Source organism: Patiria miniata, unplaced genomic scaffold (assembly GCF_015706575.1).
Source record: "Patiria miniata isolate m_02_andy unplaced genomic scaffold, ASM1570657v1 HiC_scaffold_4, whole genome shotgun sequence".
NCBI classification, from domain to species: Eukaryota; Metazoa; Echinodermata; class Asteroidea; order Valvatida; family Asterinidae; genus Patiria; species Patiria miniata.
Genome location: NW_024037071.1, coordinates 6005263 through 6019958, shown reverse-complemented (window position 1 = coordinate 6019958; position 14696 = coordinate 6005263). Strand labels below are relative to the sequence as shown.

The following is a 14696-nucleotide window of genomic DNA, read 5'->3' as shown; positions in this document are numbered from 1 at the left end:
AAACCATTCAACAGTGATCACTGTTTACACAGCGTACCAGGCAAGCGGGACAAGTTCAAGGGGGCGGGACTTCCATCCATAACTTTCAGGGGACCAATAAATAAACGTAATCATGCATGCACTCTCTTTTATGAAGCCCTCATAATTGTAAGCTTGGGGCCTGTGGATGTGTTTTTCAGTGCATGTATTGAAATTCGAAAGGGCATGCTAGGCTGATTGCTCTCAGTAGTATTCTTGTATAACCCTATACTAAAATGACCTGGCATTTCACTTGTAAAGTTTGAGAGTCTTTTTTTTTTTTACATGGAGTTATTTTAGCAACCTTAAAAAACATCTTTGTTGTGAGTGGCAACCTAACAAAGCAAAAATCAGATAGCTTATTTCCACAGCAGCTGTAAATATCGTGCAATTTTTTCGCTTTGTACAGGGTGAGTAAAAAAAATGAACCCAATTGGTGCCCCCTATTTTTTTTAAAAGAAGTACTGCATAGTGCGCTTTCCAGATCTATGATATGAAAGCCCAATTAGTAAACATTCTTTTAGTGAAAGAATCGCTCGAATCACTTATGTGCCATTCCAGGTTTTGAACACAAACACCGTTTTATAACCTTGTCCACGGATATAAAACGGTTCATGATTTTTCAGTACAAGTGAGACCATATTGTATCCTATTGTAACTAAACGGCTGAGTTTTCTAGCCCGCAAATTACTTAGACGGCATTTTAAAAATTCTAGTAGCGATGAATGCACAAAAGGTTTACTGATGCATATGCCAGCAAAACTAAGGAATTGCCCTCTAAGATGGCTGCTAAGCAAAAGGTCTTTAAAGAAGGAGCGGTATACATGTACATGTAGTTCCATGTTGAAATGAGGGGGGGGGGGATTTTATTTTAGCCTGTTCCAAACATTAGAATACCTATATGTTGGGCAGCAGTTTACGGTAAATCACTGAATATTATTATTCTGTACAAAACAGAAAATCGTTTCAGTGGGGAGTGTGAGGTGGAGGGGATGTTGTTCATTTTCATTAGAAGGCGATAGGTTTTTTTCCAAAGGAAATGACTTTAAACTTACAGCAACTTTTGCACTCCAAAAATGCGCAATTGCAAGCTGTGGTGAAAAACAATATTTCAGGGTGAAAACTTCGGCTTGATAATAAACGAACTTTTTTGTATGAAGCAAAGAAAATATTGCAAACCAAGATATACAGTATCTCTAATAACAGTTTATTGTTGTTTACTAAATCCGAAATTTCCAGGTGTAAGTTGAAATAAGGGTTACAAAAAATATAGAAGTCTATTAAAAATATTCCTGTCATACAAGCTAAATTTTACAATAAGCATTAAAAATATTTATAAATGTAAACATTTATTGCATAGCTACTCTAATGTTTCCTTACATCCAATCCAGAAATGTGTGACTTTTTCCGGAATAACTCCCCCCCCCCCAAAAAAAAAAATAAACAAGTGCTTATATAGAAATCTAAGTTCAAGTATCGTATTTCATAGTTTCTTCAAGAAACCTACATTTCATAATAAATATTTATTTACAATAAACTCCGACAAAGATGATCATGGTTAAAACAGTTCACGAGACACAAACATTTCACTGTTATACATGTACAAACTTGGTGACATAAAGTTGAAGTTCATTTATTCAACTGCAAGTAAGTGAGTATTGAGGGAGTGAGAAAGATGCATAATAATGTGCAAAAGAGGGAATAATGATAACCCTAAACCATGCAATCATAATGAAATTCATCAAATTAATCACATTCATGTATCAACTAAGTTCTCTCACACAGTCGGTTGTTGTCGTTACGAACAATTTCAAGAAAATTATAAAATGGTATATGAAAAAAGAAAAAAACAAACATGGATGCAATTCTGCAGAATTGATCTGTCAAGAAAACGAATAAAAGGTATAGCTTTGTGTTTTTGTTTAGCGATGTACACCCCCCAAAAACCCCAATCATAAACGTAACAGTTTTGGAAAGCTGAACTTTTCCTGATTGCCACTATAGAGATGCTTAATTAAAGAGGTCATAAAAATAACTTGAAGAGATTATCACATCGTTTCACTGTTTTACAAGTATTCAGGTCCAAAAGAATGGTGGAAACTTCGGAATTCAAACCTACATTTCATAATAAATGGTTAATTAAATCAAACTCCGACGAATATGATAATGGTTAAACCGTTCACGATGCACACATTTTTCAATTTTATACAAACTTGGTGACATAAAGCTGAGGTTGTCTTATTCAACTTAAAATTAGTGAGTATTACACTCGGAATAGATGGAAATCTTTGTTTCAGTTTCAAGTCAGGTAGAAAAGAAACAGTTGTAAATACATGTACCATAAATATATCTGCGAGTTTATCTGAGAAAATTAACCTCGTTCTGAACGATGATGTTTCCTTTCATCAGCCGTTATATACAATAACCGTACATTAATCAAAATACATCAATAATCGTACAGGCAATGAGCAATATTAACAATGTCGTATGATTGTACATACAGATAAAGACGTGTTTCTTAAGCTAAAGTTTTATTGCATCAACTTGTCAAAGTGCAAAAAAAAAACACCCTAAAACATTCTGGGTATAATTGAAACCTGCTTGATTTGATTTCTCATTGAAGGCACACGGTGCTGCTAAAATTAGGACTAGGTCTACTGAATGCAGAGAATATCTTACACAGGAAACTCGTTCCAAAAATTGACATTTTCTCTACCTGTCTTGTTTAAAATACACGCGTTCATCTAACACTTCCATTAAAGGATTGCAAAGATCCCAAATACATAGCCTCAAAGCTGACGTTTTCTCACATCAGTGTTATTTACAATGAAAATACATGTACATGTACAATCATCTTATGCACATTAATGAAATCCTGCTTGGTTTCATTTTACATTTTCGGCAACACACACAGTTTTCTGTACACGATTGCAAAATTCTGTACACGATTGCAAAATCTGACGTTTTCGTCTTTAGCTGTCAAATAAACGATAATGGTGCTTAGAAAAACAGGCTGAGCAATCCTAACGAACACTAACATTTAGTTCTCCGCTTGAAAAAAATAATACAAATTTGAACCTTTTAACAACTATTTTACTGTACTATTTAAGTGTACCTCTTCCCTTTGGTTTGTGTCTTCTGTAAATAATATGAACATTATGATAGCAAATTGGAAGACAGAAGTACGTGTGACCTGCCTCCCCGAAATGAGCATAAACTCGGACTTTTAAAGAAATGACATATTTATATATCTGGATTTTGCAAAACAAGAGGTTTCCAATGGTATAAAGCATAAGGGTTGCTGGGTTAGGTATCATAAATAAGACTGCCAACTTTATTACCAATTGTAAAACTTAATTTTGAGAAAATTGCATTTGAAAACCACCCCGAAGAAACCCTAGTTGGATGTGAATCTCACAGGAAGGAAATTCAAGTGTAAGAAGCAAGGATAGGAGAGCAAGGGATAGGAGAGAACAGTTCTTGACAGAAACCACGTGATGCAGCTGTATCATTTGTCCTTGAGGGAAATCGAACCGAATGGTTGTGCATTGAGAGTCACCACCTCAGATTTCCAGGGGTCTAATGGAAGCAGCTACCATTCAGAATCCTCAAAGAAACCCTAGAGGACATATGCAGACCATGAATCAATTTACTAAGCTTATAGTCAATCTATGATGACATATGGATCTTACTTTTCCTCCGTGCTTTTGTTACTGCTTTCCCCCCGGTTTTTTTTACTTTTTTCAATGCGTCGTCTGAATTCGCTTAGAAATGTCTCATAGGTGAACATTGTATATTCACATTCATTTTCATTTGTCATTCATTTCTTGTATACTTCTCAACGTTGTGATTTAGGAATATAATATGAATATGTCTTAGTAAGAATGTCGACAGCAATACTTATTTGTCGACTCGAGTAGAATAACCAAACGGTCCGATTGAAATGTTGTGCTCCAAATTGTGAAAATAAAAAGCAACAACTTGGTCATAATTTGTATCAGTTATACCTACGAAAAAGTGACATGTGGAAGATTTCGCTCAACCACCTGCTCGACACGCTCTGCATCGTCACCTATGTAAAAAAGCAACAACAATTCTAGAGGCAGATTCTTGAGGTGAGTGGTAAGAGTATCCACTCCATCTGCACTGAATGCATTGCCGTCAACATTAAGCGACTGCAAACCATGCCCGACAGGGAGGAGGCTGATCAGGTCAGGGACGTCATCATCATTCAGTCCACATGAGCGTAATGACAACGACTTCAGGGATGGAAGAACAAGAGGGGCTACAACACCCAGATGGCCGTGAAGGTTGGTCTTGCACAACCTTACATCATTCAACCTATCAAAACCATCCAGTGCATTCCCTAGTCTAATGACGTCATCATATGGTCTCCCTCTCAGGCTGACTGCCTCGATGATCTGCTTGCCCACACGGGACAGGGATCCTAAATCATACTCATCGAAGTGAGATATCTCATCAATCTCCAGTTCCAGCTTTATTTGATCACAAAGCCTCTCATCCATCTCTGAAGGCCTTTGGCTCTCTTCGTTCGCTTTCTCTGACATGGTGTAAGAAACAGTTGCCCTGGTGTTACCACTCGATGGTATCTCTCTCAGCAGCTTCAGGCATTCATGCCAACTACTGGTGATATTTAGAACAATTTTTGTTTTAGTGTCATCATGCAGTAGTTTATCAATATCACTCAACAGCGCCAATTCTTCATGCGATCTGCAGTGGACAGTGAATTCCTCAAGTTCTACTAGTGGCTGACGGAGACACTGCAAGTAATTGCGCATGGCCAACAGTTCCTCCTGACTATCACAATCTGTGTCAGTTGGTCGGTCTAGCTTATCGGCCATTTCGTCAGAACCAGACTCCAACAACAAGAGGCGGACCAGATTTTGCAGGTCTTTATTATGCCACATTCCCGCATGTTGTTTTTGTACGTACTGTAGGATGAGCCCAGTAGCTGGAGACCCCGACGATATGCCGCATGCAAACTGAAGTAGATATTTCATTGCGAAGACATTGTCTGGATTGATCTGCTTTAAACTCTCATGAAACTTGTCTTCGTCTGTGTGATGCAGATTGGCAAAGTAGTATGCTGCACAGAATTCTTGGAAGGACTTGTGTAAGAATGTTACTACCTTCAACTTCTTCAAGCCACTCGTCAAACTTTCCTGTTGAAGGAAACCCAATCGACAACCGTCCTTCAAGTCTTTCTCATCAAATTCCTCTGAGGAGAACACCAGCCTTTCCCCCTTTGGGTCTAGTAACCCGTCCAGAGCGACTCGCCCCAGTCCACGTAGGACTTTATTCATCAGCCCCACCTTGTCCTCGCCTTCGTTGCACCGGCGACTGACTAAAACCTCAACAAACTCTGTGTAAAGTGCCGTTAATTTCTCAGGCAATTTCGACATATTTTCCCAAACTATGCACAAAAAGAGTACAATGATTGGAATCTGAACCAGTGTTTGCAGTAATGGGTTGGATGTCACGTGTGAAATTAACGATTTCCCGTGGTTGTCGGCTTCGTTTTTAGCAAAGTAGGATGTTATGTATTTCCTTGCAGTTTCGAGCCTAAAGCCCAATGTTTCAACGCGGGCGAAGTGTGTGAATCCCTTAACTGCAAAGTCAACCATGTGTGGCCGAGTTGATACTAAGACAGTACTATGTCTCAGCACCTTGTTGTGCAAGATATCCTTGACCCCATAGCCACCTTCAGGTGTTGGAGAATTCAGAACATCGAGAGGAATCTCATCCAATCCGTCCAGTATGAAAGCTGTTTCGGCTTCGTTATCATCAATAAGTTTCTTCAAAACTGCCTTCTTAAAGTTTGGTAAAATCTGGTCGCGTATGGCCTCAAGGACGCAATTTGTATGTTTCATTTCCCTCAACTTCACTAGAAACACAAGTTTGAACTTTGCCATCACGGAATTTGGATCAGTACTCGCATTTGCAACTCTCAATAAAAGAGTAGACTTGCCAAATCCTGCCCATCCTGAAAGAAGGATTCTAAGCTTTCCGGCTACATCTTGAAACATGTCTACCCATGAGTCTAGGCGCTTTGTTTTACATTTATCTACATTTCGTGTCCCCTTCTGTAAATGAATGGGTTCTTGTGTCATCTCATTACCCTCTAATTTCCGAGTGAGTTCAACTTCAGAAAAGAACTGATCAATAGCCACGGTCCTGGAAGGATCTAAGGGGTGTGCAGGGATGGTGCTTGTTGTGTCCTTGTAGTACTGGATAAGCTGCTGCTGACAGCGCTCCAGAACGGTTACCACTCTGGAGAAACAGCAACATACCTTGTGCCTTGTTCCTAAAACGACAACAAAATCCGTGTCAGTGCTCTCTCTCTCTAATATCCAGAGTGGAACTATGGACAAGATGACTTCAAGAGAAATCACTCTAGTTTATAGATTAAAAGCACTGAAAAAGAATCACTTCAGTCGAAACTCGTTTAAAAACTTGAACTTTTTGATTGAATGAGAAGAGAGTATTTATTTATTTAACACATAAGGAAGAGAATTCAAGAGACCCAGGATACACAAAAAAAACAAACAATTCATTTTGACAGTCATTTGAGTTTTCGTTGGTAATTAGCAGGTTCATGTGATGGTTATAATTAGTGCGTGAAAGTTGAGTTTTTGCATCAAGATTCGGATTGATGGTTAAGCAGTCTAAACTACTTCACTTCTTAAAATAAATAATTGAAAGAGTTTTATAAACAATTGTTTGTTAAGTTCCGTTACTGTATTCCTTTAACAATTTCGATGATTTTTGTCATAAATTTTCAACTGGGCTATTTTAGTACAAACAAAATACCCCTTCCTTTTCCCTTTTTTGTTGACGTCTACAACCATTTTTGTTTTGTTTTGGCAAAAACAGATCTGACGCACATTATTGATAATGATTGTTGGGCGGGAACCAGCCTACCAGCGAAATTATTGTCCGGCAGCCAATAATTCAAAATTCTAAACTGATAATTTAATAACTTAACATTGGACGGGTTTTTTTTTTTTGGGGGGGACTAATGTCTCATTTAAAGGTAAATAACTTTTGAATTGCTCGAAAAACAGCAATTTAGAAAAGGAATCTATTTTCTCGGGATGAAACTAAAAAGAAAATCACAGGGGAATGCAACTTAATGGATATTTATGTGAATGACTTCATCCCATTACTGATGTGCAGCCATTGTTATTCTCACAAAAGAGCCAGAGGTCAACGCCAATACCGGATGTATTATCAAAGTACAATGAACTTATCCGACAGAGAAAGCATAACAAGTTGAAAGGATGCAATGAACATTCATTTGATGTAAGTAACAATATGTCTGAAACACCATGCTCACCTGTGTCAGCATTTGATGGGTTTAATTCTATCTCTTCCTCCGTTGGTAATCGTTGTTGCCCATTTCCTGCAAGCGGATGTACAAACCAGAATAAACGGCATAGGTATAAACGCGTCCACAAGGTTTATAGAATGGTATTTGAAATGATGCTTTTATACACGAATATTCTCATATAATTTCCTTTGGTCTTGTTTTTCGGCATAAACCTTTAATTCATATTGAAATGAACTGGAATACATGTAGTCGACCTCGTTATTTGAACAAACGCGAAAGAGAAGAAATTTGCGAATTCATTATTTTATAAAGACTGTAATTTTGTCTTTAACAATATAAATTCACAGTGATCCACGCCTTTTCAGGTGAATACGAACTTATTCCAGTTAATTATTTCTGATACTTTTTTTCTTACCTTGACCTGTTTTGCGATGACTGAGATACATTCCCACTGTAAGAACGACAAATAGAAGCTGTTGTCACTACTTCTTTTTATTACTTTTTAATGAAAATATTAAACAATGTAGGGCAAAGCTTAAACAGTTTTTTTTGGGTAATTTCTTGAGTCAATATTTGATACGTTGGAATTAGCCATTTGATATATTGAAGGGTGCATGCGATGAATTTTCTTCGGAACATATTTGTGCGACTTAATTTCTTCTCATCTGCAGTTGTATGGAAATTTTTTGAGATATCCCTTTTTGGTTCATTTTATTGAACACTAGTGCACTTCTTTAAGCATTCAAATTTGTCCATTCTTGAAGCAAAAAAGACCCAACAGCCAGACGTTAATTAAACAAACGAATAACCCAGAAGGATGTCTGCCATGAATTGGAGGCTTCAAGGACCAAGGTGTCATTGTCCACAGTCAGTGTCTGAAATGTTACTGAGCAAGGAAGAAGCCCGGCTTAAAATAATAAGATAGGTTTATGTAGATATACTTTTGACTCTGTAATATTTTTGCTGGCATCAATAAATTCCAAAGAAAACAGTAACATAGATTAATTCCGAATTGGAGTAGTTGACTTAGACCATGGGCGTCGCGAGGGGGATGGGGCAAGGGGCCCCCGACAAGCAGAAAAAAACAAACAAACAAACAAACACCCCAACAAACAAACAAACAAACAAACAAAAGAGAAAAAAACCCAAAAAGGAAAAGAAAAAGAGAAAAAGAGGCGCGAAATCATATTGTTGTTAATTTAATGGGAGGGGGAAGGCAAATATCCCTGCCCACTCTTGAAAAAATTATCAATCCAGAAAATGCTGGAAAATATAGGGAGGGATTTTGTGGGTAAAATTTGCTTTACCCCCTCTTAAAATAATGATGGCGACGCCCATGCCTTAGACCGCCCGAAACAATCGTGTGTAACAATCGTGTTTGTTTTGTGAATGAATTCGGTTGTGAATGATGGATATGGTCAGAAAACGAGGGTGTGTATGTGATAGGTTGACAAGTAACTGTAGATTGTGATTGTAACTGAACAACCACAGAGCTGTTCTAAAACTGTTTTTGAATGTCTATTGGACAGTACAAAATGATTTCGTGATTGTTTATAAAAAATTGTAACTATTAAAATTGGAATTCTAATTTTTAAAAGTTTCCATTCCGGTACAACCGGAAGTGAGGATCACATGACCGTGACATTCCAGGAGATGCATTTTCAGTCCAATATGAGGAAATGTGCAAAGAACTGGAATCCTAACTTATTGTATTGTGGTGATATGGCGGTCACTCATATGCCTCATTCAATATACCCTGACGTCATAACATGAGAACAATAAACTACACAGTAATAATAATGCAACATATTAATTTTGAATACTACTTCTTACTACGTGTATTATAAGGTACCAACCCGATCAGATTTATAATTCATGAGATATGATAATTAGGGTTTCAAATTAACACTTCCGGTAAAACCAGAAGTAAGGGTCATATGACCTTGATATTGCAGGAGGTGCGTTTCCAGTCCAATATGAGGAAATATGCAAAGAACTGGAATCGTACCTCATCGTATTAGTGGGATATGGTGGCCACAAAATTGCCTCGTTACAAATGTAATAGGCCTATGCATAACGATATATCAATAAACTGCACAATTATGCTAAAATATGTGCACTTACATACTGTCGCGAGAAGAGCCAAGGCTGCTATAAGTGTACCAGCAATGGCCGTGATCTCGCCAATACTCAAGCCAGGTGGTTTAGTTGTAGTTGGTGTCGCTGCAGTGGTCACGTTCACACTTCCTAACTCGGCCATTTCCATTCTCAGTAAGATACTCTAAAACAATACAAGAAGCAAATACAGCTGTACGAATGATGGACTATTTGCTATTTCACAAAATGGCTCAAATGGATACGAATCAAGTATTCGAGTGTACATGCATATGGCGCCCTCTGTCGAGCACCCTCAATAAATGTAGTCTATTTGTCTTTGTTTACATGATTGATCTATTGTCACTGTTTGGGCTGTTTTCAATTCGGCCTTGATGATGCGAGTTAAATTAAACTAAAGCAGTTGGAGTGACTCAAAAGTGACTTAAAATAAAAACACTTTTCCTTATCATTTTTTTCTTGTTAATTTCAAGTCTGCTAATTTGCTAATTTAGAATTAGCCTCTGAAACCTACCTTGCTTAATCTGATTTGCACATCAAACAGGTGTCCAACCACGTCACGGCGCTCAACACGACACAGCACTGACAACTGTTCAGTTCACTGTTGAGTACTGATCAAGTACTGTTTCTGTTCTCCAGACGGAATCTGCAGACATCAAGGTAGGTCTTTACTTGGACACTCGTGGTTTAGCAAGCCCAATTGAGGTCAGCCTCTTGATTATGTCCCGTCTAAAAGTAAAAGCTCGCTGATTTCCGGGTATAGTGGCAAGTCATTGCAATCCACGAAACATTGTACTTCGAAGAAGTCACACTTTGGTGATAGTTCAATCACCATGCAGTTGGACGAAGGCTTGGGATGTTTGAGCCAAATGTGGCAATTTATACTTGTATTCAGTTTATACTAAGCCCCACCCTCAGCTTCGTGCACGAACGCTGCAGGTAAAATGGCGGGCAATTGACTTCATCCAAACCTCTCCTAACCACTTGAACACCATACTGTAGGGAACCATTGAAACTGTTAAATGTTAACCATTTACCGCAGCGTACCAGGCAAGAGGTGCAATTAAGTTCAAGGTGGTGGGTTCCTGTGCATTGTCATTCATATTGCTCACGAACACAGAGGACAATAAAGCCTAAGGCATGCAACCATGCACGCCATCATTTATGCATCGTCAATGTGACCTTGTGACCTGTGGATGTGTTTTTCTTTTCATGTATAGGAAATCAAAACGGCGATGCTAGGTCGTTATTAAGTGAATTTCCAGGTATATTTAATAGAGGCCTTTAATACTAAGGACCTGCATGAATTTCACTTGTAAAGTTGAAGATTTTTCTTCCTTCGGGAATCGTTATATCAAACAGAAACAAAAACATAAAAACCTTTAATTTTTATCACCTTTGCTCTTTATTGGGAACCTATTAAAGCGAACATTTCCAAAGCTGTTAAATTCGTTCAATTTTACGGCTATGCAGCACTGAGTACAAAAGTGAAAGTCAAACACTTTAAAACCTCATTTTTTCAGTCAGTAGAAAAGTAAAGCAAACACTCTAAAAACTGTGTTAAGCAATTAAACACAATTTTGCTATCACTTTGTTAACATGTTTAAAAGCTAAACATTATGTGTTCCATTCCTAAACATCAATGTTCATTTGCTAAACACTATCCATCCTTACTCTAAACATGTTTAGTATTTAAACATGTTTACTAGTTGATAGCAAGAAAGTGGTTAGAACAATGTTAATTGCTAATCACAGTTTTTGCAGTGAACATGACGTTGAATAGGAAGTTTGGACAGGGACTGTAAAGTGGGAATAGCACGTAGCTGTGGCCTAGGGGTCCTGGACGTGTATTTAACACATTTAAACAAAATACGACAATGGTTCCCGGTCCCTCCATCGTTGATTTTCACTTTGTAATGTATCGCCGGGGACCAGTACTGCCCTACATACGAATTTCAAATTAGCATTAATACCGAGGTTCTCAGTTCTAAACCGTTGTATGATTCGATGCATGCAGCCTCCTCTTGTTGTTTAATCCTCTCAACCACTCAACAAACGACGGCACCGAGGCCCCCGGTTTTATGCAGTGCCAATTTGAAATTGATTCTCTTCCTTGAAAGGAAAATAAGCACAACTGTAGTTGGGATTGGTGCGGTGACAGTCTGCTGAAAGGCCGGTGCTGCTATGATGTAGAATTACTGTCTGTGATCGTGTGTGTAAAACGAGCGTGGAATATGTCGTTATGGAATGCACATAAACCGTTGTCGAGTAAATGAGCCTGACCTGGGAAGAGGGTAACGTCACTTTATGCTTATAAGGAATTAGCATATCGATATTCCCATAATGCACCGAGCCTTGAATACTGAACCCTAGATGTCAACTTCTCTCAGTTGTCAACCGCTCAAGCGTATAACAGCGCCCTCTATCAAAAAGATATGGACAATCAAATTTATCAGCATCCATTTGGCATCGCCTTTAATATTATTTCAGAATGCAAGCCTCTCTCCCGTGTTCTTCTGACCAGGTGATAGGTCAGTGCTACTTGATGTCACTCACCCAGCTCAGATTGAAAGATTTTGAATATTTAATGATCATTTCCCGGGTGGCTTCTGTTGACACCTTCAGTTCAGCACTTCCAAGACGGTTTTATACTCCTTCCTTCAAACTTGAACTGCATCCGTCGTTCTCATCTTGATTGTAACTAGATACTCTCGTCTCACAAGTAGGTGTCATGAAAAGGATGGCGTTTGAAGTAGGTCCTTTGTCGAATGGTCCTCCTGTGGGTGACTGTCTAGTTAATAGAGATTCTTTTTGAAAAAGGTGAATAACCTCAGAACGCAGAGAGCAGATAAATGTACAGAAAAAACGCGGGAAACACGGTTTATTAATCGTTCTCTTAGATGCCTAGCACAGTGGCGGATCTAGAAATGTTGAAAAGGGAGGGGCGGTCCTTCAATGTGGTGTCAGACCATTGGCAGGATGCAGACCCAAGCATTCGGGGGGGGGGGTGTCCAGAAGGCCGCCGCAAATTTCGAAGGGGGGGGGTGTATCAATGATAGGCGGTCTCGGTTTTATTGGGGGGGGGGGGTCTTTGCTTTTGGCCGCCCAGGCGCCCCTTTTAAATTCTCCACTGGCTTTGCAGGCAATACGAATGGTATTGAAATTTGAAATGTGCGCCCACTGCCGAGAGTTAAAGAAAACGCATTTGGATAACTTCGGAAATTTTCGCGACCGGAATGATCCTATCCGTTTTGGTCACGTGCTGTGACGTGACGCATGCCCGACCTGAGATTGGTCAGAATAGTCAGAATCTTTTGGTCTGAGAACCAAACTTACCCAAACCAAATAGCGCCCTCTATTTGTGTCGTCTCACTTACTAAAAAAAATCTCATACTTTTCTTATTTTTCAATCTAAGCTACGTACGTCACGTCTCCTGTTGCGTTGCACAAGAAATAGGGTCCTGGCATGAAGACTTCAGGCGAATTACATCAAATCATCATATCATGAGATTACATGTGAGAGATTCTCATTTGATTTGAACATTATAGGCGTCCAAATGAATGTGCAGAAAAAGGTCAATCCGAGTCTGGAACTGAAACGGGGTTTAGAAACCTTTTGCTGAGCAATTTTCCTTGGCTGCCAAACAGCGCCCTCCACTTTTGTAACACGGAGTTCATTGCATTGTAGTACAGCAAGTTGCCGAGAGATGGCGGCTAGTCCAGCGGGCTCTCCCCGCTGAAATGCTTGGAAACCGGTGCTTCAGATGATAGTGACCCCTGACATCATTATTGACAATCCGTGTGCCCCTGTTGAATGATATACTGTCGTTGGGTATTAGCGTGTCCATCGCTTCATATAAAATTCCAAAAACAAGGATTAGATCTGGCATTCATTTAGTTCGATGGCCCAATATTGTCAAGTCATGTTTTGTGATTTTACGATAATGTTAGTTCATCCATGGAGCAGGTTTTGCAGATCTCACGCTAGTTGGTAAAATAGAATTTTCCGAGTATCGAGGAGCCTCGGGATATTTTAAAGTTGAGTTCAATGTATGATATTGCCATAAGTGTCCATCATAATGCTTGGTTTTCAGTATATATTTTCAAGATCAAGTTGATTTAATTCCATTAATATTAATTTTGATGATGGTTTTCAGTACCTGTCTTTCATTTTCGCGGTAGAATGCAATTTACATTTTTGGTTTAATAGTTTTAATAGTCCCCCACCACCCCCACTATGTTCCTCTCGTGTCCTGCACCTGTCAAGACAGGGCGAGGTCTAGTGACAGTGATCCTATTACGGGATTTGCCTCATCCTCTCGATGCATTTCGTCTTGCTTTAATTAAGAATTACAGCGGCAAGGCTGATTATGATTGCCATTTTTCTACGTAAAGCCCTTGTAGGGTTGCAGACCCCTTTCAATTATTCTCCGATGATGTACTCTTATAATGCGAACATAAGCTTTTTTTATCCACGCCAACAACACGTGACGTCCGTCAGCCGCTAGCCCCGCCCACAAATCAACTTCGCTCTGCAGCAACGCACGCACTGCGCCCAGAAGAGACACTGCATCACAGTTAAGCAGAAGCTCTGCATGGTTCCATGTGCACAGTTTAAACAAAAGTATGCATTTCAGTATTCAGCCGCATTTCGTTATACACTATGGTCTTTTATTTTAGCCGTTTGGATTAAACAGACAAGACATTGCAGTGGTTGTATGATGTGTTATTCTGTGTGACGGGGAGTAACACTTCGTTAACTCGTACAACCAAACCGTGGATATGGAAACTTTGGATTGGTGTTTTCCGAACGTGTGTAGACATTCCTCACAATAAATAGCCGGATAACCACTCATCGCACCTAACTCTTGCATCGTCGTTGGAAACTGGCTTAGTGCCGCGGAAAGATAGTGGATCTGACGATTTAGGATCTTGACTTGGGAGTGATTGTGGTGAGGTTTACTTCAGCGGAGAAAGAAGCAAGATGAATGTGTCTTTGGGACGAGCATGGTGGTGGATATTAACGACTTGTCTCACGCTGCTATCCACAGGTAAAGATTGCTAACAAACAATGATTTCGCACGACAGATTTGCTGTCGGTGATGATGTCTCCGGTCCAATAATTCCACCTAAAAAGGGGCGTGTCTATACTTGGAAGCGGGGCGTTTAAGTGGATCAACTCGTGGTACTGGTAGTAGAGATTTAAAGCGGT

The 14696-nt window shown here is 39.2% G+C and overlaps 2 protein-coding genes across 3 annotated transcripts in view; one reads left to right on the top strand and one right to left on the bottom strand.

The window, feature by feature from the left end:
- Positions 1–1250: 1250 nt before the first annotated feature.
- LOC119739607 lies at positions 1251–10445 on the bottom strand. Its single transcript, XM_038214588.1, has 5 exons — positions 9999–10445; positions 9494–9650; positions 7785–7820; positions 7376–7441; positions 1251–6343 (listed from the first exon to the last, which is right to left on the bottom strand). The coding sequence occupies exons 2-5, from the start codon at positions 9633–9635 to the stop codon at positions 4026–4028; spliced, it is 2562 nt and encodes an 853-aa protein (XP_038070516.1). The 5' UTR covers positions 9636–9650; positions 9999–10445; the 3' UTR covers positions 1251–4025.
- Positions 10446–14047: 3602 nt separating this feature from the next.
- Positions 14048–14696, top strand: part of LOC119739839 (neuronal acetylcholine receptor subunit alpha-10-like) — a 53127-nt gene continuing 52478 nt past the window's right edge. For both annotated transcript variants that reach the window (XM_038214933.1, XM_038214932.1), the window contains exon 1: positions 14048–14535. In XM_038214933.1, the coding sequence (XP_038070861.1) occupies positions 14469–14535 (67 nt within the window). In that variant the 5' untranslated portion in view covers positions 14048–14468. The remainder of the gene's footprint in view (positions 14536–14696) is intronic.

Excerpts from the sequence above, each read along its gene's own strand:
- LOC119739607 (XM_038214588.1), bottom strand. The coding sequence starts at position 9,635 with ATGGAAATGGCCGAGTTAGGAAGTGTGAACGTGACCACTGCAGCGACA. Across the intron at positions 7,821-9,493 it reads GGCTCTTCTCGCGACAGTAT|TGGGAATGTATCTCAGTCAT; the intron begins GTAAGTGCACAT and ends TCGTTCTTACAG. Across the intron at positions 6,344-7,375 it reads CCCATCAAATGCTGACACAG|GAACAAGGCACAAGGTATGT; the intron begins GTGAGCATGGTG and ends TTGTCGTTTTAG.